The 23,687-nt window shown below is 42.9% G+C and overlaps 1 protein-coding gene across 3 annotated transcripts in view; it reads left to right on the forward strand.

Annotated features, from left to right (window-relative positions):
• The window catches only part of RAPGEF5 (Rap guanine nucleotide exchange factor 5), a 164,994-nt gene extending 147,693 nt beyond the window's left edge, over positions 1-17,301 (forward strand). For 2 of the 3 annotated variants that reach the window (XM_050891459.1, XM_050891460.1), the window contains 5 exons: positions 848-898; positions 2,006-2,093; positions 5,506-5,570; positions 10,146-10,200; positions 13,577-17,301. In XM_050891459.1, coding sequence (XP_050747416.1) covers positions 848-898; positions 2,006-2,093; positions 5,506-5,570; positions 10,146-10,200; positions 13,577-13,695 — 378 coding nt within the window. In that variant the 3' untranslated portion in view covers positions 13,696-17,301. Of the gene's footprint in view, positions 1-847; positions 899-2,005; positions 2,094-5,505; positions 5,571-10,145; positions 10,205-13,405; positions 13,408-13,576 lie in introns of all 3 variants that reach the window. The other variant, XM_050891461.1, reaches the window with a different exon arrangement.
• The last annotated feature ends 6,386 nt before the right edge of the window (positions 17,302-23,687 follow it).

Here is a 23,687-nt window from a genome sequence, read left to right on the forward strand (position 1 = left end):
CTAAGGACAAAGACAAGACAGGATTTGTACTAAGAGGGGATATCTTTTACTACACTAACTAGTATGGTTTGAAAAAATAGACAGGCTTTAAGGTCTACACACCATTCTTCAAGGCTGAAATAACAGCAGCAAAATTCAAACTGTAGAACAATTGCTTTGAGTAGAATGAGGTAAATCCATTAAAGCATCTTAGAGGTAAAGGAAGCAGATGCTTGTGGAGCAGAGCAGGTGTTAGCATGTGGGGCAAGAAGGTAGTTTGTGCCTGGTCTCCCTTGGAAGGTGCTTTGTGCACCTCCCTGTGGGATTAGGATGATGCCAGAGATGGAGTAATTGTTTGTTAAGGAAAGATCTCTTTCTCTGGCAACAGCATGTGCCAGTAGTAACACTGGTCAGCACTGGGGGCGGTGTATCAAACAGCACTGAGTGTGATGCCTGTTAATTTCTAGAACCCATGTTTTAGGGGAAGATTGATTACAACAAATGATTTAACCTGGGTGTGATCACAGTATCTGAATTCTCAGCCTGGGTTACTGCTTCTAACTTGATACGGATATTAAGGTAAATGCAGCAGACATGGAAGCTAGGAAAGAAAATAAAAACAGCTGCTAGCAAGCAGTTTCCATAAAAGAAGGATGCAGGTCACTGAGGTGAGGCTGCAGGGTCTGGTGCCTCACTGGTGTTGCACTGAACATGGCCTGTAATTAGGGTTCTTGGAGCGGAGGTTAACTGCCTGTCGATACTTTCAGTAGTCGCTTCACCCATGGCAGTCTCATGGAAAAAAAGTCTCAGCATTTTTCTGCCTAAATCAACTTTCCTCTTTTTTTTTTCTCTGTTTTCCCTACTTCAGAAAATTCCTGGGAAATTCAAGAAACTTTTCACTGAACTTGAAAGTTTGACGGTATGTATGGTGTTGACAGCAGAACAGCATTGCTTGTCTTTACCTGCCTTCTTCCTAATTTATTTGGAGGCTGCCTGTTATTGTCTGGAGCTGGAACTTGTCATGTCAGATCTGTGATTTGCCGAAGGCCACGCAGCTCTCCAGAGCTCAGAGGTGGTCTCCAAACACGAAAAGGAAAAAGGCTGTATTCCTGACAGCTGGAGGAAGGGCAGAGAGAGGTGAATGTAGTGTCAGTTCCCCAGCATCAATTTGGAAGCTGGTTTTTTTGCTCTAATGGTTAATCAGCCTTTATCCAAAGCAATGTGCGGCAGATCAGGACAAAAGGAGGACAGCTGAAGTTAAAAAAAAAAAAAAAAAATCAAAATCTGAGGCTAAGGGACTTTGTCAGCATTATCAAAGCTGAATAAACAAGTGTTTCCTCTGGCTGTAATGGAAGCGGGTGTGTGGTGAGATCACTGCCTGGCGCAGGGGGTGTGAGATCTAGCCTTTAACGGCTGTCACGCTTCTGTACTTAGAGTCCTTTATAAATTAATGTGTTTTCAAGATTCTGTGTGAGCTGGTGTACAAAAACATTCGTTTATATGGGAAATTGAGATGACTTTTTGAATTACTTACACACCACCACTGAAACACACTCTCTTATTTTCTTTGAAAATTTCCAATATGCTCCATTGATCTGAGAGCGGGTTTTGTTGGGATTTTTTTGTTGTTGTTTGGTGGTGTTTTGTTTTGTTTTTCTTTTTAAGAAGAAATTAATCAGCAATACATTCTGGGATACATTTTGTGCTAGATAGTAAGCTTAAGAGATTTTGCTAATAGAAATTTGTGGGGAAATTACAGAGCAGTCCAAGTGAACCTATTGTGCAGCTTACTCCCATTTTAGTACTGCTTCATCTAGAGGAACGTAATTGCTTTTGTTTCTTTCACTGTTTACGTTTCCTGTTCAGTTTAGTAAGTCACCTAGCTTAGAAAACCTTTATCTACCTCATTTCCTGAAGAAACCTTTTATATCTAAATCATGTTCAGATCATAAGCCTGTAATGGATTTAGAATTGCTCTTTTTATAGCCTATTGATTTTTCTCTCTATTACCCAAATGGTTTTGTAGGACCCTTCTCTGAATCACAAAGCTTACAGAGATGCATTCAAGAAAATGAAATCTCCGAAAATCCCCTTCATGCCCTTACTTCTGAAAGGTAATGTTAAAGCTTGGCTGCTCTTCTTCGTTGTGGTTAATTAAAGTAAGTGTAAGGTGACTTTTCCTTCAGGTGGCCTTATGAGAAGTATGTGGCAGATACAGTGGTATCTACAAGGTAGCACTTGGTCTGGATGATAAACAGCTGCCTTTTAAGACAGGGGGAAGAAGGCAATTTTCACACAGGTTTTCAAACTGTAGTACCTTCCCATCAGGCGTGGACAGAGCAGTGTGCCATTGCTTTGGCCACATCCTCTTCAGTGGAGAAGTGAGACCTTGCAGGCTCCTGAACAGGGCCGCCCGGCTGCGCTGGGTGCACCCACACCAGTGGCCTCGGTCGCGCTGCTGTTCTGAGATGCCTGTTCTGAGACGCTTGCCCTGCCTCGCCAGGATGAACCTGCCTGGTGTCACCCTGAAGGCAGAACCTGCCCCATCTGTCAGTCCTGAGAGGAGGGGATTTTCAAGTCTCTTATAGGTCTGAAAGAGATAAATGAAATCTTACTATTAAAAAAATTATTTTAAGAATCTATTAAAATAAAATACCACTACTTGCTTAACGCAGTGAGCTGGGCAGCTAATTAAGTGGCAGGTATTTCAAATATTCCATTGTCTTGGAGTCATTAATTATTAATTGCCTTGTCTTTGAACATGGCAAATTCATATGATTATTCCTGTATTCCAAAAGTGTTCTCTTTAGGCTGTTTATTCCAAGCTGCTGCTGCTGCGAGTTTGAAGACAGTTCTCCAGATCAGTCGGTGACAGTTCAGGAGCCATCAGGCACTTCCTCTCTTTGCACACATCAAAGGAGTTTGCATTAATTCAGATGGATACAATTATCAAGGCTTCAAAATCAATATTTTTAAAGTGTTCTCGAGTATGTCTTGTTTATGTTTGCTGCCTCTGTTTGCAGGCAAGTAACTTGCAGCAATGATGTTGGCGCAGCACTACAATATGATGTGTAAGAACATGCACATAAGCAGCATTCATGTCTCTAAAATGTATTGGAGATAACAAGGAGACTTTGCAAATTAATACAGTAACTTTCTTCAATACAGTGATCCATAAGGACATGTTGCCAAGTTTGGTAATTCCCAAAGTATTGCACAGTATGTAGGACTTTATTCCCTGTCAAGCATGTTTGTATTAACGTTATTTCCAAGACCAATAAAATAAGCATGGATAGCATAGAAATCATTAGTAACTCAACAAATTACTGTATTTCAACACAAGAGGAACAAAAGTAGTTTCAAGAAAAAACTGAAAATCATTAATAACCTTTCTTTAATTATGAAAAATAACTTTAGAGTGTCCTTTTAAAGTTAATTAAATTTAAATGCGGAGCTCTCTTACAGCACACAGACACAGCTTTTGAAAATCAGGCAGATTTTTCAAATATGTAATAAAATACTGTGATGTACCCTTACAATATAGCTCAGATGCAATTTTCTGCTCCACTGAATTTATCTAGACTCTTAGTTGTTGGCTGCAAAGTAAACAACTGAGGTTGTGGTGGTTCCTTCCACCCTCAGAGTTATACACATTGCGGTCATTGACTTAAAAAGCTGTGTGGAAATTTCTGCTTCCACTATGAGTTTTTCATTAGAAGTGATGGACAGTCTTTAACTGCATTGATATAGAGACAAGTAAAGCCTGTGTCCTGAAGCCCTGTCCTTTCCCTGTCCCTTTCCCTGGGTGCCCCAAAGCAGCCCAGCAGAGGAGGTGTAGAGGCCCCACTCCTTCCTTTCCCTGTGATTTTTACGATCCTGCCCAGGGACAGAGAGGTGCTGGAGGCAACCCCAGCGCATCCCATGCTTGCCCCACTTGCTCAGGAGTGCCGGCTGGCATCCTGCCTGGCTGGGCTGGCGTCCTGCCTGCCCAGGCTGTATCCTGCCTGCCCGAGGCAGACCCCAGCCCAGCTGCCCTGGGGGCACGGGAGCTCTCCATCACCCCTCCTGCAGCGCTCTGCCTAGTGAGTCCCAGCCCCGGGTTTCCACCAACCTACGAAGCCGTTAACATTTCCATTCTAAGCAATTACAAAATGCCCCTCGGGCACAGAGCGAGTCTTTGAAACAAAAGGAAATAAATCAGGTTGACTGTTTTGGGGGAGGATGAAGGCGGATGGGGGCGGGGTGACAAAGCATCCCCCAGCATCAGCTGCAGGTTCCCAGTCCTAAAATCCCCTGAAACTAGGGGGACCAAGTGGGCATCAGAGGGAGTCCTAGAGATGAGCCCAGGAGGAATGCTGAGATGCACGATTAGACTGGTGGGTTGGAGGTTGGCACCTCTGGGAGAGGGAGATGTTGCCCATTTACTGTGTGCCTGCTGGCAGACACAGCTGTGACTTTTAAGAAGTAATGGTATTGGAGTGCCATCTCATTACAATAGTGCCGTCTTCTCCTGGCACTCCTGGGTACCCGCACATCCAGGAGAAAGCTGATAGGGGGCATGGTGGTGGTGCTCCTGCTAGTGTTTTCAGTAACCCAGAGGATGCGCTATCGGAGTCAGAGCTTCAGTCCCCATGGGCAATCTGTCCATGTCCTTGATATTTCATGTCCAAGATAGGTCTCACTTTGTGTCCTAAGACGCATTAGAACAATGGAGAAAATGACCTCAAGCTACTGATTTAATTGCAATCTTAACTTAGCAACATTTGTTTCTTCTGATATTCCCCCCTCTCCAGTTCATCACACCGTGTTCAGTTCCCTTCCTGGAGCCAAATATAGACCTTTTCCTTTTCCTCTCACTGACCTTTTTGTTGCCCTTGCAAATTCTCTCCAACACCACTGCGTAAAAGTGTTTTTTCCCTAACCATAATACTTATTTCAAGGCTTTGAACTTCAGTTTGGTGACTTACGTTTAGCTTCCCCGGCTGGCCACTGCTGTAGCCCGTGTCTCTGGGGAGAACTTCAGAGTCATCGTGTCCCACAGAGAGAGATAAAGGGTTGTCAGAGCCGACTCCAGTGTCTGGTAGGTTTGCCCCCATGGAGCTCTGGGCTCAGGGACCGGCCAGCCCCAGCCCGAGCACAGCCATGGGCAGCGTGGCCAGATCAGTGCCGCAGGGTGGGGAGAGCAGGCATGCCATGCAGGGCCATCCCTCTGGATGCCCCCGCCTGCTCCCAGCCATCCTATGTATGATACGCACCCCAGAAGTAACACAGACCAGGTTTAATAAGAAATCCATGCTCCCACTTGAAAATCCTCTTGTTACAATATGTACATAGTATTGTTATCTAATAATCTCTGCATGTCATCACTATATTAGGCTTTTGTTCCACTGTTATAAGGTATTGTGTCAATCCTTAATGGGATACTTTCCTCTTTTTTTTCTTCTTGTTGCTGTTTAGTCATTTTATTTCTTTGTATTAAACAACACAGCCATGAAAAATATTTCTTTTTCCTTTATTTTTTTTCAGATGTAACATTCATCCATGAAGGAAATAAAACTTTTCTGGATAACCTTGTTAATTTTGAAAAGCTGGTAAGCTTATTTTGTCCTTCCTGTTTTTCAGAGATTCACGTTCTCTTCTTCCCTTTCCTTTCCTTATCTTGTAAGACTAAAAGTTTTTCTTCTGGCTCAATCAGGAAGAAACAAACAGGGGTGAAAAAGAGCAAGCAAGATAAAACAGCCAACAGTCTGTCTCCCCTGCCCCTTTCCTCTGCTCCTCTCTCTTCTCACTCCTTCCTTCTCCACTTCTGTGTAAATTGGCTAAGCCAGTAATGGCCAGCATCACTGCCACACAGTCCACTCATTCTTTTTTTTCCCAGTGAGATCTGTTCCTTTGCACCACCTCATGGACTAGTTCTTCTCAGTTAAGTTCTCCTGCTTCAGCTTTCTCTGAATTATGTTTCCTTTTTTTTTCTTGAGACACTAAAGAAAAGATTTCTCTAGTTTTATCACTTGCCACTGGTGTGCTAATTCCAGGCATCTTAAATGAAAGTAAAATTTTTGATCTAGGTTAGATGGTGAAGAAAATAATGCCTGAAATATGAATTAAACTGACTGTAAATGCCACTGTACTAACTTTTATGTAGAAGGGCACTTACTGACGTTGTATCTTTGGCCACATCTACTCTAGACATCATATGACATCTACTCTGGCATGATAGTACTGACAGAGGTTTGATTTCTCTAATTTGCATATTTCATTTCTTTGTTGATAACATTTTTGTAGCACTGAAAGCCACAGTTCACATCTGTGAACTGTGAATATTTTTTTTTTTGTTGGCCTGGAGTATTTGATCAAGGAACCAAAATGTTCTTCCCAATTGCTCTAGATGTGCTATGGGACTGTGAGTCCAGATGGCTGTGCCTGGTGAATTGTTCCCAACTATTTTCTCCATGTGTTTACACTTGTTTGAGAATGAACGTGCAACCATGGAGTTACTCATGAACCAGATGTTGAACTTATTTTCACATCCTATCACAATGTACGTTGTCTTTCAACTTGCAAGCAGATGTAGACTTTGACTTTTGAACCTGAGCTCCTCTTTTTGTGTTTTCTATTTGATTTCTGTACCTTTTCTTGTTGCAGAGTTTACAAGAATACTGATTTGCATTTAATGAAAGGTTTTCTTGTCCCATGTCCATTAACTGTTTGACCTTTAGGTGTTTGCATAAAACCCATTAGCATGTTCTTCTTCATTGCCTCTTGGAAGTACATCCAATTAACATGTAAATTAAACTAGCCCTTGATGCACAGTAATTGTTACTAAAATCCCCCCACTGGCCCATATATTTATTTAGTGAATATGTAGGATCTGATTCTTGTTCCAGTCTTAGCCAGACCTTGTTAGTTTGTTTGTTTGTTGTTTCATCATGTATACGTTTAATGTATGCTGGGCTTGCTGGGTAAGATTTCCTATCCTTTCTGTCACCATTGTGTCTCCAGAGGCAATGGGAGCTTTGCTAATTGACCTCAGTGAGCCAGGAGTTCACCTTTTCCATGCAAATGGATAATGGGCATTTTAAATGGCAGAGGGGGAGAGTCTGAGGTGATGGTGTCGGGGTGAGGGTTGTTCAAACTGACACTTCCTCCAAATTATTAGTCAGATCACGCCCTCAGGAACGTGCTGTCTCACGGAGCCCTGTGTACATATGAATGCAGGCAATAGTGCAAGCTTAGGAAGTGGGGGCTTAGGAGAGATTTAAATATGAATGTAGTGGAAACTCAGGCAGTACCCCTATTACACTGGTTCATTTGGATGCTAAGGTATTTAGTCAATGGGCATGAACTTACTAACAAGATGCATCACACATGATCACGTATACATAAGTTCATGTTTCTTTTCTAATTATAAGGGCTTTGTCCTAAGGAAGAACGTCTTCCTTGGTGTTCTATACTGTGCTGAGCACTTTCTGGCCTCTGTTGAATAAAATTAGGATTGACATTGACTCCTGCTTGGGTTGGATCAAGCCACTGAACCTCACCTGCAAATTTGCTGTTGCAGAAAAAGAAGAAAAGAATTATTCTACCATAGCAGATTACTGCTTTGGGGAAGGAACTTACTGTCATAAATGCATAGAATTTCTGCTTACGAATTTCAAAGCAAAGATGGTTTCTCGTGTCTCCATTTGGATCAGTATTTTGAAATATTTCATTTCTGCATTAAGCATCTCACCTGAAGGAGCACTTGTCAGTCTGAACTATTGTTTTTTCCAACTATATCAGTTGGTTTAATAAAAGATGTTCTCTCTCCCTACAATCCCTGCTTCTTTTATATTCTTAGACCATCATGGCCTCAACAATCCTATCGTGGCTGAACTTGATTTGACATGACGTGATTGCAGTGAAGACAAAGTGAATTCAAAATATAAAGAAGGGAATTTGCAAAGAGAAGAAAATGAAACAATCTGTTGTCTCAGGAATGTTACCTAGTTTTAGCAAAAGTTGAAGGGATTGCAGTGGTTTATTTAACTCCGTGTTGGGTAAACTCTAGTCTAGAATAGTGTTAGATCGATATTTAGTACCATACCCACTTCCTCAACTAAATCTGAAGGAATAAATGAAAATATGGTCTTATACTGTTGTATCTCAAGGTATTTCCATGGTATTTACTGAGCTGCTTCACTGAAATGTGGCTTCTTCAGTTTTTTTTCTCCAGTCAGCCATCACCCATATCTTAGCAATGACATGCCTTAGCCACACTCCAGCAAATTCTAATACAGGTCAATGGCCATTACATTTTAGATAACACCTTCTTACCTAGTGCCTTCAGCTGTAAGGACTGTGTACGTGCAGCTCAAGGCTCTCAACCCCCACCCCTCAAATATCTGTGCAACTCCCAAGCCTGAGTTTTTGCTATCCTTGGTTAAAGGAGTGCTAATGATCATAGGTAGCTGGTAGGCTGAAAGGCCACAAGAAATGTGTGTTACTCATCACACTAACGGTATGCAAGCACCTGTTTAAACAGTCAGGAAATAGCATTTGCTTTGCAGATGAATTGGCTGATTTTCTGTATTACAATTGGATCCCAGAGGGTTGAAAACTCAGAGAGAAATGCCTAATTAGGCTACTAAAGCCGGAAGATTTGGGATTCTGCTTTAAGAGAGTGTTACACAAAGAGGTTCTTCCATTACCAGAGCATCACCTTTAGAAGCCAGTCTTGGGATGGACCCCTACACTGACTGACTACAAAGGACAAACAGCAAAGAATGACAGTGTGTATGATAGTGGGATCTCTCTTACTTCTAAAAGCCAAATGCAAAGGGTATCAGCTGGAAAACATGACAGCAGCAGCACTGGTGGAAGTTGTAGCTCTCCCAGTACTCATACTATTGATCATGAAATCTAGATCATCTCATTAGAACTTCATTATAATCAGTGCAAGGACATCAGCACAAGAGATTGCATGATTTCATGGCAAATGAAGCACAGCGGGTAACAAGAAAAATTATTTTGATTCACTGATGAAAGGAATATGAAGTTTCCATTAAACGTGCTCTTGTGATAAGCTTTTCTGTGGAGGAGCCTTGTAAGCCACTCCCAGGGTGTTGAAAGATGAGCTGTTCTTCGTCATTCTGGTCTTAAACATACTCTGCTGAAGACAGTTAATCCTTTCTGCCTCTGATTATTTTTGAAGGAGATGTGAGAAGAGCATCAGCTGTTTGCATGAGCTATTATATCATTCCTGCTAACTGCAATTTGCTTAAATTAGTTACTAGATTTGGTGAAGAGTTGCTACAGAAGCAGTCAAATAAAGAAAAAAAAGTAATGCCTCAAGAACTTTCTGGGCGACATCTAGTGAAAATGAGCACACTCCACTGATTTATAGTGAACAATTCCAGTTTTTGTAAGTTGAAGACCTGAGCCTGAATGAGAAACCAAACTTAAACCTTTTATTTCCTCTGTTTAATTTAAGTGCACATCCAATATTCCTGTTAGCACCAGCTTTTCTTAAAAGAGTATACCTACAGTATAGTCTTATTTGCTACGTGTCTGCAGAGATGTCAGGGTGCTTGTTCTGCAGCATTTAGGCTATGGGCTGGTTTTTTTGTGTTGGTTCTCATACTGCAGAAAACTGCCTAGCTAATACTGGTGCCTGATTGTGCTAGGCATTATACAAGTATATGTTAAGGTGTAGTCTTGTGCCACAAAGGGGCTTACAGTCTAATTAGACAACACATGGAGACAGAAGGAGAGGTTGCAGAGTACCAAATGTCCTGGATAATGCACTAAAGCTGGGGGTTGAACCCAGAAGCACCCACCCAGTCCACAGGACTTCCCTGCTGTAGGCTTTCAGTTTAATAAAAGTCACAGGAACAAAAATAAGCAATTGTTTGGCTATTTTTCATTACTACTTTCCATGGGCTCTTAGGGAGTTGCTATCATTTAATCTGTGTGATATCAATAAGGACCTTCTAGACTAACCCTGTTTCATCATATATTATCACTAAGACAAAGAGCAAAGTCTCTCTCCTGCTGTCTTCATTTTCTACCTTACTACAGTTGCTTTTTGCTGTACAGTGTAGGGCAAGGAGATTTTTTTCAGGCTTTTCTAATGACAGAATTCATCTCAGATTTTTGCACTGATGTTTTATATCTTGTCTTTGCAGCACATGATTGCAGATACTGTTCGGTCATTGAGACATTGCAGAAATAACCAGTTTGGTGAGTAGCCAAAATTTGCTACTTATTTTGCCTTTGTACAGCCTTGAGGTCGGTTTTTGTTTTTTCTGCTTTCTTTCCACTTGCTCAGGTTTACTACAGCAGCAAAACGTGCTCAACAATTATTTAACCAATTGGCAAGAGGGGGGCATCATTGTTGGAAGGTCAGCATAGCAGAAACCACAGTTGGATGAAGTTTTACTTTACAATATGTCTGTAGAAACAGCTTCCAAATTTTTTATGAATTATTTTCCTGCAAAAATTATCACCTCTTCAAAATACTGTGTAAGATCTGTGCCAGCTACACTTAATCATGGAGGCCTCTGATGCACGCTGCTGTTTCTCACTTTCCCAGCTCTAACCGAGTTACCTCAGTCTCCCGCTAGTCTGTGTGTTTTGATAATGGATTCACAGCTGTCTTGGCTTCCAGTAGCGAAAAGATGGTATTCATCACCACAGCTTTTCACTTGGCTTTTCACCAAGAGCAACTGTTTGCTTAGTTTGGGTTCTTAAGGACATTTCACAAAATGGTAGAAGTCTTGAAGATACTAAGATCCTGTGGGTTTCATGAAAGTAGTTGACTAGGTAGAAAAGAGGGCGTTGTGTTTTAGTACCTCTGCTAGGGGAAGCCTGCAAATAGAGCTCTGCCTGCTTTTGACACTGGAGCATCTACGCTGATGGGAATGGTCATGAGTGCCTCAGCTGCACAGAAGACTTTTTTTTTTTTGTGTTTCCACCTTATTTGCCACCAGAGAATCCAACCCTAAGGGACCATGCCAGAAGACCCCAGCTCGCTTTGTTCTGCTGCTCACAGAGGAGAAACCTTGTTTTTCTCCTTCTCAGCGTTTCTCATTCTCTGCAGAGACGTTAAACACAGGAAGGGGACAAACACAACACTACTTTAGGAAGTGGTTAGTTTCTAAGCCAAATCCACTAAACATGTCATTTATTGAGGCCACTAAAACCTCTTTTCCAAAGAGAAGTTCAGAACTGTGCTGCAGCCTTGAGGAAAAAAGATTTTCAATAATTTCTTTTTTTCCAGCTGAATTTTCAGCAGCTGTCAGCATGGAGTCCAACAAAAAGAATAATAATAATAATTTTGTGTATAGATACGTGTACCTTGGAGAATGATAGGTACTGTTAAGAGCTTTGCTGAACATTTGTTCTGTAGAATTACCATGTGTATGTACAGTCTGTTTTTTTAAACAAAGGCTGCTTAGTATTATGGTTCTTGTGTTATTTTGAGAGAGAGATATGAAAGAGAGGGGGAGAGGGAGAAGGACGTGCCTTTTGTTTTTATTCTGTTAAACCAGATACTGAAGGAAATATTGATTAATCCAAACCATGCCTCTGTAAGTTAGAATGTCTCTTATTTGGCATTATAAAATGTAGCATTGGTTCCTTTTAATGATGTGAATTTTTTTTGCAGCTTCTGTGCAAATCTTTCATCTCATTTTTGCCTTTTTTTTTCCAAGTGGTTTTGTAAGTGTTGCAACATAAATCCAAGGTTAATACCTGAGATTTATCGTATAATCTAGTAGTTTGAAGTATGTGATTGTTATTTTATTTTACCACAGACTTGATTTATTGTGAAGCTGGCATTTAAAAAGCAGCTTATACAGACATCCCTGTAGGCACGGTTTTTTTTCCCCTAAATTCGTTTAGGCATGAAATGAATTCACTGAATATTTATTGAGACTTTATGGACAGTTTCCTTTTCTAGTGGGCTTATTTTGCTCTCAGGAACGTGAATCTTTCTACTGCATCAATTCCCAGATTGGCCTAAGAGCAGCAGGCGTCTCACTGTAGGAAAGAATTCAAACAAAACTAAGCAAGGAATATTATTATTGTTTATGAACTGTATCATGTGTATTAAGCTTGCAGGCCAAAGTCTTTCTGGATTAGAAACTGGTTAGGTTCCAAGCAAGACTGAAATGCCTTTTTAATGGAAATAATACTTTTATATCCTAAATTCTGAAAACAAATAATAGCATTTCCAAAACCAGGCAAAGCAGCCCGAGAAAATTCAACAACAAAACATAATTCAAGCTTTTGTCATTTCAGGTGTTAATGAGAAATACAAATGTTTTTCAGTACATTCAGCACAGCTGCTGGGATCCTATTCCCTCAGAACAAAAAGGTCATCTCTGTATCTCAACACAAATTTATCACATTGTCCTGTTCTCTCCCACATTTCTCAAGTTAGATAGCTCCTAAAAATAGCTGCCCGGGAGCGCCGTTAGCAGCCGCACGCAGAACTGGCTGCATTGACATCCCACGTTACCTACACAGCATCATACAGCGCTCTTTAGAAACAAGTGGGGTGGCTGGTTCCTGGAAAGCTTCTCGTGTAGCTGGAGAACGTGGAGAAATGGATGATAACGAAACAAAGGAGAGGGAGGGAGTGTGCGAGTTAAGCTGATTGATTCGGGGGATTTTGAGGGGTTTTCTTTTTTAATTTATGGTAATGTTATTAAAAATTCCTTGAGAACATGGACTAGAACGGAGCTGTCCAACCTTCACTTGTTTGTCGGCAGTCAGCAACATGTGGGAAATGTATCTCATTGCTTTCTCTGCCTGTCTAGATGGGTCTCGTGGCCATAGGCTTAGCTTTTCCTTTTCCACTTCTGCTGGTCACCAGCCATGCTGGAAGGTTTCACAGGCGGCGAGCTCCCACAAACCAATGTGGGGCATAAAGCTTGTAACAGAAAACACCTGCTATTCAAGCCACCCTTCCATTTGTCTGTAACACAGCTAATTCCTCTTGCCGTGTAAACTCCCATGAAATGACAGCATGACTCTCGTGTCTGTTACTAGATCAGAAATCAAAAGCATAATAGATCAAAACGTGGGGGCCTGTCAGAGCAGCTTTGAAGAGCTTTCGTATCCGTCTGCTGCACTGTCACCTTTCACCTGCTCTGAAGGAAATTATCCGGGGCCTGCTGTCTTGTGTACTTGTGTTAAGGTTGTTTAAAAGTTACAGGCTGGGTCACCCACCCCTGCTCCAAGGTCCCGTTGTGCTGCCAGAGTGGCACAAAGGAAACCTTGAACCACCCTTACAGGGGACAGACTGCCTGTACTGCCAGCAGGAGTAAACCTTCCACTTGGGAAGAGTCAGCTTCTTGCCATCCACTTGTCCCTCCTTTGTGCACACTGGCTGCCCAGGATTGCCTACTTCTTTCTTTCTTCTCCCCTTTTCTGTATCTAGCCGTTACCTCATGCATTGCACTTAAACAGCAAGTCCTTTGGATCGCTGGCCGTCTTTCTTGTGACTGTCTAGCACCTGACAGGTTGGCACACCAGGGACATTGTAACGCACAGGACAGAGAAGCAGGCAAGGCATGGCTTTCTGATCCATCCCCTTTCTCCTGTCTTGCAGGCAATGAAGTTCCTTCGAAAGAACATCATGAGCTGAAGCCATACGTCCATCACCTGCATGTCATCGACAACCAGCAAGCTCTGTTTGAGCTTTCTCACAGGATAGAGCCGCGAGTGTGAGCGTACACAGCTTCATATAGCCTTGTAGCTACAGCACTTTGAATTAAGTGAATGTTTATGCCAAGCATGTTGCTTCCCTATGTAAGAACAGTTTACTGAGTTTTATCAGTAGCTCACACAACATGCGCAGGAAAACCAGGCAAGAGCCAGCAAAGGAGCTGCTCACAGAGTTGCTGGGCAAGCTTGGTCACCAGGACCAGAGGGAGCGGAGCAGCGTCCTTTGAGCTCAGGAGCTTGGTTTCTGTGAAAATATTGTTTGGTCCAGTGTAGCTTTCAATGCAGATTCTGCCAGTATTAGAATGAAAGGAATCGTTGTGTCACAGCAGCAAAACGTTTCAGCAAGCAACATGCTGATTCTCGGTTCACCACAGTATGTACCTCACTAATTCAAGGCTGCCAAAGTATTGTTGCCAAAAATACTGTGCAATCTGTGCAGCTCCCCTGAGTCCACTGGAGCATCTTATTTGAGATAAGTGCAGACAACCAAGAATGGGAATATAAAAACACAGCGCACCAGATGAAACTCAAGAGTGCGTCGCGATGTGGAGGTCAGCAGTAAACAGTTCACGCTGTTATGGCCCCTTAAGAATCTGCTTTCTGAAACACTGTAAGAGCCAATCCACTTTGGTTGCAGTTTATGGACAGAATTGTTTGTACACTGAAAATGTGTTATTTTTCTTCCTTTTCAGTTAGATACAGTACCAGCTCCTGCAGTTAACGTGTTATAAATTATAGCAGGAGCTTTGTTTTCTGCTTGGATTACAGCCTCCTTGGTGTCTATTCAGAGGCAGTGCCTAGATCCACCTACATTCCTAACTCGCCTCCTGGAAATACTCTTTCAGCAGGTAAAATTTCACCTAACTTGCACACACTTCTAGTTTTTAAAGAACAAAAGGGTACACCTTACAGGGTACCAGTGTAATTACCTGCATACACAGCGGGCTCTCAGCATCAGGGTCCCTTTACTGCTTCTGTCCCTCTCACACCCCTCCCCTAGCCAATTTTCATGTAGCTAAAAGTACTACTTCTGAGCATGTACTGAGGCAGCATTTCTAAAGTCTTGTCTACAGTTGACCTACATCTAAGCACCACCATCACTGTAGCTCTGGTTTTCAGTGCTAAGAAGTTGCCCTGAAATAATCTAGTGAATGCCACAGGCAATGTGCAGTGTGCTACTCTGTCTGGCACATGTTTGTACACTGACTCAGGGTAACAGTCCCTTTACAGAGCAGGGAGGATACATGGCATCGCTTGCCCATCTCTACTGTATGTTTTCCACATGAGGAAGACTTCCAGGAAAATGCTCCTTTACTGAAGTGTGGAAATACTGAAGTAGCATGCTCTTCATCATTGTGTTATCTCTGGTTTAAAGGGATTTTAAAAAAGCAGCTTTAACAAGTAGTCTCTGGGGGAATCTGTAGAATGCATTCGGTTTTCCCATCTGTGAAATATTGTATAGATCTATTGTAAAGGAAACGGATGTTTCAGAAATGTATTTGCTTGTACTTTGTTATTATCAAATATTATATGATTTTTTTTTTTAGAAAAAAAAAATCTTCTTTTTACCCAGTAAAAAGAAAAAAAAATAAACTCTTGCTGGCCATGGAGTAAAAATTTCCTATGTTCTTCTGTAGATGTGACTGCACATATTGTAAATAACTCTTTTGTGCAAACAGACCAAAACTGTTCAGATGAGGGTACTAGCCGCGGTGGGCTCCATTTTGCAGTGTAAGAACACAAACCAGATACACTTTGCTGCTTGTGTTATTGCAGTTCTTCCTCTGGCTACAGCACTCCCTGAATCCCCACCCTAAGTGCATTACCTGGGTGGTTTGCTGGGTTTTGAGCTCCCCCTTGTGAAATCTTTTTTACTGTGGCATTATTTTTAGGAGCCTGTATGTAGACCAGCCTGCATGCTTTAGCTCATGTGGTGCAACACTCTAGTCCACAAGTTGTTCTGTTGAAATCTGTGGGAGAGGGAGCATTAGAAGGTATTCAAGGTGAGAAAGTGGGGCTGTTTCTCAGTTCACTGCATTTGGCTCTGTGATAGTTTTGGTAGTTACTGCTGATGAAGCAGCAGCAGTGCCAGAGAAGAATAAAAGACAAGGAAATGAAAGAAGGGAAAAAAAGAAAGGAAAATAAAAAAACGGAAGAAGAAAGATGACTCTGTGCTCAGGCTTTGATTTGAAAGCATGCTAGAGCCACCTTGAAGGCTCCTCACTCTGCCAGTTCAAAATGGTTGAAGTAAATGGATGGGTTATCTTGTACCAGTAGGCTTCAAGCCAGCTGAGGTATTGGCTATCATCTGCACCGCTGTAACTTTATACTAAATGAGGTGTTGTCTACCCCTTGCAGCTGGCATAAAGTCAGTTTGAAGGCACATAGCCAGCATTAACCTCATTATCTGTGTTGTGGCTAATTAGACTACTGTTTAAAACTTTACAAACTAGTTTTCATAGTGGCCTGTATAACTTGGATATAAATTTCTGGTCTGAGGGGCCAACGTGGATGCATCAATTTCACATTGAAGATATGGACCTTATAACTGTTACCATAAAGGAAAGGCAAATAACCCAAATCTGTAGGGTAATAAGTCTAATAAAAAAAAGGCCCTTCAGAATTGTCGTTCAACAGGTGAAGTATTGCAGAGCTGGGCTGCAGACTGGCAAGCAGTTTGAAGGTGTGGTGGCTGGGAGGAGAACTAGAAGTAAACCATGTGAAAGGGAAGGCGGACACTATACAGCCTCTGCCAGGGTGCAGCACTGGTGATATTGTGCGATTTTTTTTTTTAAATCCTTCAGTAGTACAATTATGTTACATAGGATAAAATCCGTGAATCTTGTAAGTTCAGTTCATCACAGTCACACCTGGGATTAAATACTCTGAATATTTTCTTTAGTAGCTAGGAGGAGTAATTAGACAGAACAAAGGAAAAAGCTGGGTCACTCTATACCTCTTTGATGTGGGATTTTGTTGCATCAAATTTAGATGTTTCTGTGACACAGCTTTTTGATTCTAGCCCCATCTCGGATAGAAATAAATTGCATTTGCATGACAGTGGCAAAAAAAAAGGTGTTATCAAAAATAATAAGACGTGCTGCTGTAAAATTACGAAGAAAGATGTAAATACTAAACATTTTAGCAGAGTAATATTTATTTGCATAGCCTATATATTGTCATCTTATACACTGTTAAATACTGGGATGAAATCAATGAGCTGAGGTAAGAACACCTGCCTGTTCCGTTCTCTCTGAGTGCCATAATGCTGTCAGCTTGCATTAAAAGTAATCAAACAGAAAACCCCAAATCAAGGTATTTACCTAACTTCTCAGGGACTACAGCTAGTAGTTATCCACCGTTACGAGACCTGGTATGTATGAAATAATCTGATTTACCAGAATCAATGTTGCCAATGTTTTCATATTTCATGCTTGTCTGCCTCTGTACATATTATTGTGTCGTGTATTTATGAGAGCTAGTAAGCAATAATTTATATGTCAAATGGCCAAGCAATACAAGGTTAAAACTTGTAGAAGCAACTGTTACATTTATCTTGCATTTTCCAGTGTTTTTTAATATTGCTTTTAAAAATATAAAAACTACCTTAATGAAGTCTGGGCTCTGTGCCTTCATGCCTATCACATGTACTTATTGTTCCTAACTGGAATATTTTACTTCCAGTGATGCAGTTCCACAAACCCTCTCTGCATTTGCGAGGTGGGTGCAGATCCACATAGAGGCTCAGGAGCCTGACCCCGTTCAGAGCTGCTCGTCCGTCTCTGGTCGGTGGGACTGGCTGGTACTGATGTTTCAGAAGCAGGGATGATGTTAATGGAGTCTCAGCTGTGCCTTATCACAGCACAGTCCAAGAGGGGCCTGGAGCCACCATGAGAAGTCCCTGTGGGAGAGGGGAGGAGTAAATCTATCTTCATATCCTCTGGAGTCTGCTTATCAGCACTTGATCCTCTTACTGAGGACAGCAAATGCTTTTCCCTGTCATCAGGCATCCCTGCCGGTGTAGTTTCCTCTTCCTTCTCTCAGCTGGTCTGCAGCGGGGAAGGCAGAACCCATGATGGGCTGCGAGTGCTCTGTAATGCAGCTGAGGCTTGTCCTGTCCTTCCACCCTTTCCACTTGCAAACCCTGGGAGCCACTAAGCCAAACCTGGCTATTTCACACAGAAATAACACTTGGTACTTACAGCATGATGTCTGTTCAAAGTGCTTTACAAATAGGCAGTACTTAATCCTCTAAGTGTCTGCACCTTAAATAGTCTTAAGCCTGATCTACAAAGTGTTTGTGGCAGTATTAATATACAGGTAGGGAGAATTTTAACTGGAATAATTAAAGTGGTACAAGCCCAAATTGTTGACACAGCTCTATATTGATGTTTAAAGATACTTTACAGCCAGACATCCTTTTCCAGATCCAGCTGTGCAAGCTGAAGAATTTATGTTCCCAGCTGTTCATCACGGTCCCTTCATTGGAGATCATTGCTCCCCGCAGTGTAGCCGTGAAGGAGACCTGGGCAGTGTCTCCTAACCTGTTGCAATTAGTCAGCTGGATTACTTCAAGCCACATGTGGCTGCATGCAAGCAGCTAACTTTGCACTGAAGGGCTCTCCTTCCATCCATCAGCCTTGCTGGGAGGTTGTCACAAGAAGCTAGAGAGATGATACCTTTAAGACAATTTGCAAATGGGAAGGTGTAGAGCTGAGGATAGCTGTCTTACAGCTCCAGCTGTGCTAGAAGAGCCACAAGAAGAGGCTGCTGCACTCCCAATGTTGTCCCTTCAGACCATCTTGCTGAACTATTCAGACAAGGGCTCCTCCATTTCTGTCAATCGAAAGGAGCTCTATTGGCAAAGACCTGCAATGTGAGCTGCTCGATGGACTCCGTGAATTTTAACTGAAGTGGTTAGAGAGGCCTGTGATGAGCCATTCCTGCAGGAGCTGTGTGAAGGTGAGAGGTAGCAGGTGGGGGCAGTTTGCTCTGGGGCCAGCACAGCCCTCTGTGCATAGTGGGACTGACCTGGATGGGGACGACTGCTCTACTCTATGTAGAGGTGATTCCCTCTTCTTGGAAAAAAACCACTCAGCCTGAAAAACAAACCTCCCAAATATTTGCTGTGTTTCACATCCCAGTGGGCTTTCATGCCACACAGAACATTTGTCCTGGAGTCCTGCTCTCTTCTGCCACGGGGGTGGCAGCCGAGTTGTTACACACACAGCAAAACCCAAAGAAGGTAAGTCTTCCTCTGGCTTTTAAGTGCTGTCTACCTCTACACCTACAATGACCACCATTTCACATTGGAGAGTTGTGTGACTACACACACCCTACATGCGTGACTACAATAATACCATGAAATACCTATAGCTGTATCAGAGTTAAAAGAATCGTGCAGCACAGTTGTTAAAATCTGGAGAACTGAGGAGGCCTGCAAAGGTGGGCCAAATGAACAATTTTTGAAGCAAGGAGAGAAGTGTTCTCCTCTGCGTTCCCTCTTGTCTGGAAGAATGTCAGTGGATTTCATAAGACCCTTGTAAAGGTCCAGAAAGCCTAGCAAAAGTGAGCTTGAGCAGCAGCCCAACCTCAGAGCCTTTAAGAGGTCAAAGAATGGCAATGATACAGTCTGCACAATTTTAATTTTCACTGCTCATTGCAGTGGTAAGCAGTTGCAGCTGATTGTCTCCAGAGGCACCAAGATCTTTGCAAATCCATGCATTTTGGGAACTGGCTGGGCTTCAGCATGTTTTTTTCCATCCCTTTCCTATCCTAGGCAGACTATGGGAGGAGGGAAAGGCGCATCATCTTGAAAGCCTTGGAAAGCTTCCTTTGCTCTGAAGGGTGCTACTGACCCTTTCCAGGTCCCAGTTCCCCCGGGGGAATCCTCAGGGTAGAGGCAATCCTTGTCCTTACCTCCCCATTGAGAAAAACACAACAATTCTAGAGAAACCAGGCAGTTAAAACCCAGGAAAAACCTCATTTTGGGGTCAGGAAAGAGAAGAGCCATTCAGGAGGTTGCATAAACCCAGCAGGTGAGAGGGAAGCTCTTCCTTTGTGTTCGCTGCATGGGTCTGATTGATTGCATCTGGATATTTGGCTGGTTAAGTTGTTACTTGGCAGGGAGAGGTGGATAGTGCTGGGTTTGTGTGTAAGTAGGACTTTTTCCTAACAAGAGATCTTTGTGGGCTGGCTTTAGTGCTCTTGATGGTCCTGGTGCCTTTAGTTCCTCTCCGTAAGGTTTCAGCTCTCATCTCTGTAATAAGGAGTCAGAGCAGTCCTGGGGGTGCTAAGAAATAGTGAATCAGCATAGTTGAGAATAAAATTTGATTGGAAAACGAAACTTACTTTACCTTTTTGAGCATGAAAATGTGGGTTCAGTGGTGTAAGTTTAGAGAAGCACATGAGCAAGACATGAAGATGTCTTTAAGCAGAACCAGATGAGCTAAACCACACTGAAGGACGGTCACTGGGGTAGCCTGCCTTGAATAGATGGGTCTTAAATGATGGTTTGTGCAAGGAGGTGAGTTATAGATTGCCTGGTCTTTCGAACAGATTTTCTTGCAGAAAGTTGTCGGGGCTTCTAAAATTTGCAGCTTTTTGTCTTGGTCTCCTGCTGTTGCTGTCACCGGTGCAAGTACTTTCCTGTCCGCAGCAGCAGGAAGAGCTGGTTCAGAGTGACTGCTAGTGCTCCAGGTAAGGTTATAAAGAAAAAAACGGTTTGTGATGGCAAACGGCTTCTTCGTAAGCTGCAATAATTAGACATGAGATAAATGGCACTGCAACAACAACAGAAAAACAAACCAAAAAAACCCTATTAAAAAAAAATGGAAAGGAAAAGTCCTGCCATTAACCCTGCTGAGTGCAGAGCTGCCTCTGCAGGGAAATGGGTTAGACAGGAGCGTTACTTAGCAGGGAGAAATGGCACTGGCAGAACTTGCCCATTTAACCTAAGTGGTGAAATGCGCCTTGAGAGAGGTACTGCCAGCTGTGACAGATGGCTTGAAAGCACAGAGGTGTGCTTTGCTGGAGGGGAATTTACCAGCAAATGCAAACAGGGATGATTCAGACCTAGAAATGACAAAGGATGGTGAGTATCAAACCCCAGATCAAGCGCCTCCCTGGTAAGTTATACAGGCTTTTGACAGATGCTTGTGAGAGCTCTCCGTAATGCTAGGTGAAGGTTTGTATTGCTTCATAAGCAATGAAGCTGTTACTGAGGCCGCGTGGGCCTGATTCCTGTGTGGGCTTGCCCCCAGCCAAGTGTGCTTGTCGAGGGGATGACTCTGCGGTACAGACAAATGTCTGCTGAGGAATTCGGCCCAGCAGCTCCAGGTGACGACAGTCCTTCAGCCATAAATCCCTCAAAAGTTTGAAGTCTTCAAGTTACATCAAGCAGCTTGGAAAAACTTCCATCAGAACAAGGCCAGCTGCTGTCTTAAGGGTGTCTCTCCCTTTCATTCAGAAAGACTGTGTGAGGTCAAGTTGACCTTCTATTGATTTCTGTTGGGTTTTAAAACCTCTGGATGCTCAAACGTCTGCTGTCAGGCTGAGTCCCTGGCTCTATCCCAGCCAAAAGCAGGACACTATGCTACAAAACTGAATGTACTCTCTGAATCCAATTTGAAACACTTTAAAGCAGCAAATAACTGCAAACTGCTTTATCTGCTGCTGATGCTGGGCTTCAAACAAGGCCAGCACCTCTGGTCGTGGTGCAGCACCAGAAGAGAACTAGGCAGAGCTGCTGGGTGTTGGGTGCCCCGTCACACTCACAGGGATGAAAACCATTGTGGCTGATGCCAGCTGCTGGCATTGACCTTGGCTCAAGGCTACAGCTACGTGCTCCAGCTTCAGGGCACGTTGTTGGTTGGAGGACACTTTTTAAGTCCAGGTAGATGACAATGTGATAGTAGGAGCTAGCAGAGAGGCATAAGGACTGGGAATGAATTGAACAAGTCCAGTCTGCAGAGGCAGCACGGGGGGGACTGTTAGGGGAAAATAACATGCAAATCTGAAGAAAATTCATGTGTCTGAAATGCATTTAGACACCCTTGTTTAGTGCTTATTTGATGAGGTTTACTTCATTTTAAGTGAGGTAATTCACTTTACTTTTAAATAAGAGTTTCTGCTGAAGAGTATAATGTAGTTTAGCCAATCAAATTTAATTTTGTGCTTTTTGCTAACTTGATTTATTCCTCAGAGCAATTTGAGTGACTCCAGGGAACTTGGTCTGGCTTTGTACAAATGCAAATGAGGAAAGACTAAGGCTAAATGTTAAGGTTTTCAGAGAACATTGAGAGATAGTAACATGGGAAAGGTAGGTATCATCTCCCAGAAATAACTAGACAAGAAACTGCTGGAGCCATGTGTTACTAAAAGACAGGCAGGGTTCTTATGGGGGGTGTCTCTGCAAAGAGCACATCACCATTCTGACCAAGCAGAGGGCTTGTTTGACTATGGTTGGCTGCAGCAAAAGCTGCTGCTAGCTAGAACAAACTTTTCCAGCAGACAACGTGCTGTTAGCAATATCTTCCCTTTCAAAAGCTCACATACCATTGACATCTAGTGGTGAAATCGTGTGCCCCGAGAGCCAGTTTATTGCATCAAAACGGCCTGTGCGACCTCAAGGGACTGCAGGACATAATGCAGCAGTGAGAGGCTCCTCTGTCATCTGCGTGGTCCACTGACCCCAGTTTATTAGATTTGTTGACTCAGATTCCTGTTAAGTGGACTGATGGGATTATCTGTTCAGCCTTTTTGTGCACGTTTCCCCATGGATTTAGTTTTCAGGCTTTATGATGAGAGTGCATATTCACTTGAGAGAGATGCTAATGGGAATAAAGACTGCTGCCTTCTCATCTGTCAGTAGCCCCCGGAGTCAGCATCTCATCCAAAGCTTTGGCTGCAGTGTGAGCATTTGGTCTGGCGCAGTTTCTCCAAACATGCCGCAGAGTTGTCCCAGTACATTTGACAAAAGCAAGCAAATCCCCTGCCTGCTGGGTTAATGGCATGAGGCTGAATGCACTGTTTAATCAAAGGAGTGGTTTTATGAGCCCAAGGAGTGGGTTTTCTCTGGAAGGTGCTGTTGTACACGTGCCTGGCAGTCTTGGTGATAGTTTGTGGCTATGTTCACCCAACCTTTGATAAGGAAGAGAGCTGAGCAACTTAAACCGCTTTGCATAGCAGTGCCAGGCTTTAATCTCAAATACCATGTGCTGCAAATGAATTGCACTATGAAAGGAAAACAGGTTGCTCCTGAGTTTAGAGCTCTTAAATACTGCTGTCACCAGGGCATGAGGCAAGGCTGTGCTGATGTGCTGGCTTGTGTACCCTCGAGCAGGCGCAGGGCACTGTACTGTACCTGGGGAGGGTGTTTTGGGGCCAGCCTGCTCTCCCTGTGCCATCATGGATCACATCCTCTTTACCCTGGGCAAACCACCCGGAATTCCCCATATCTACAGTACCCCCATGAGCACAGCTGGGGCTAGCCAGCTGGAGCTGCCACATGCTGTCACAGGGAAGCTGCAAACAGATAAGACAGGGGAGCATTTGGGACTCAGTTGTGTTATAAGCTGCTGGATGACAAGCCAGTGACTGCTAAAAGGAGCAAAATTCAGAAAGGCTGAACATGCCTGCTGTTGGTCAGGGACAGCTGCAGGCTGTAGGAATTCTGGGGAAAGTCAAAACCAATCAGATTTTGGTGCAACTCGGCGAGTAGGAGGACTGCAAATTTGTCAAATACATATCATGTAGTTGTGAAGAAGCATCCAAAAGATTCAAATATTTGTTTAAGCTGTAGCTGTTTGATAAACTGTGCATACTCGGCAAAAGGCTCCAAACAACTAGTATGGAAGTACTTTAGGAAATCCCTTCATGATGAGCTGACTTCAGCTGTGAGTTGGGACTAGAAAGAGCCCAAATCAATCATTCCTACCGCTGCATTGATGCAGTTGCTCCTGAGCTTGCACACCAAGCCAAATCACGAACTTGGG

This window comes from Gymnogyps californianus, chromosome 2 (genome assembly GCF_018139145.2).
Source record: "Gymnogyps californianus isolate 813 chromosome 2, ASM1813914v2, whole genome shotgun sequence".
Lineage (NCBI taxonomy): Eukaryota > Metazoa > Chordata > Aves > Accipitriformes > Cathartidae > Gymnogyps > Gymnogyps californianus.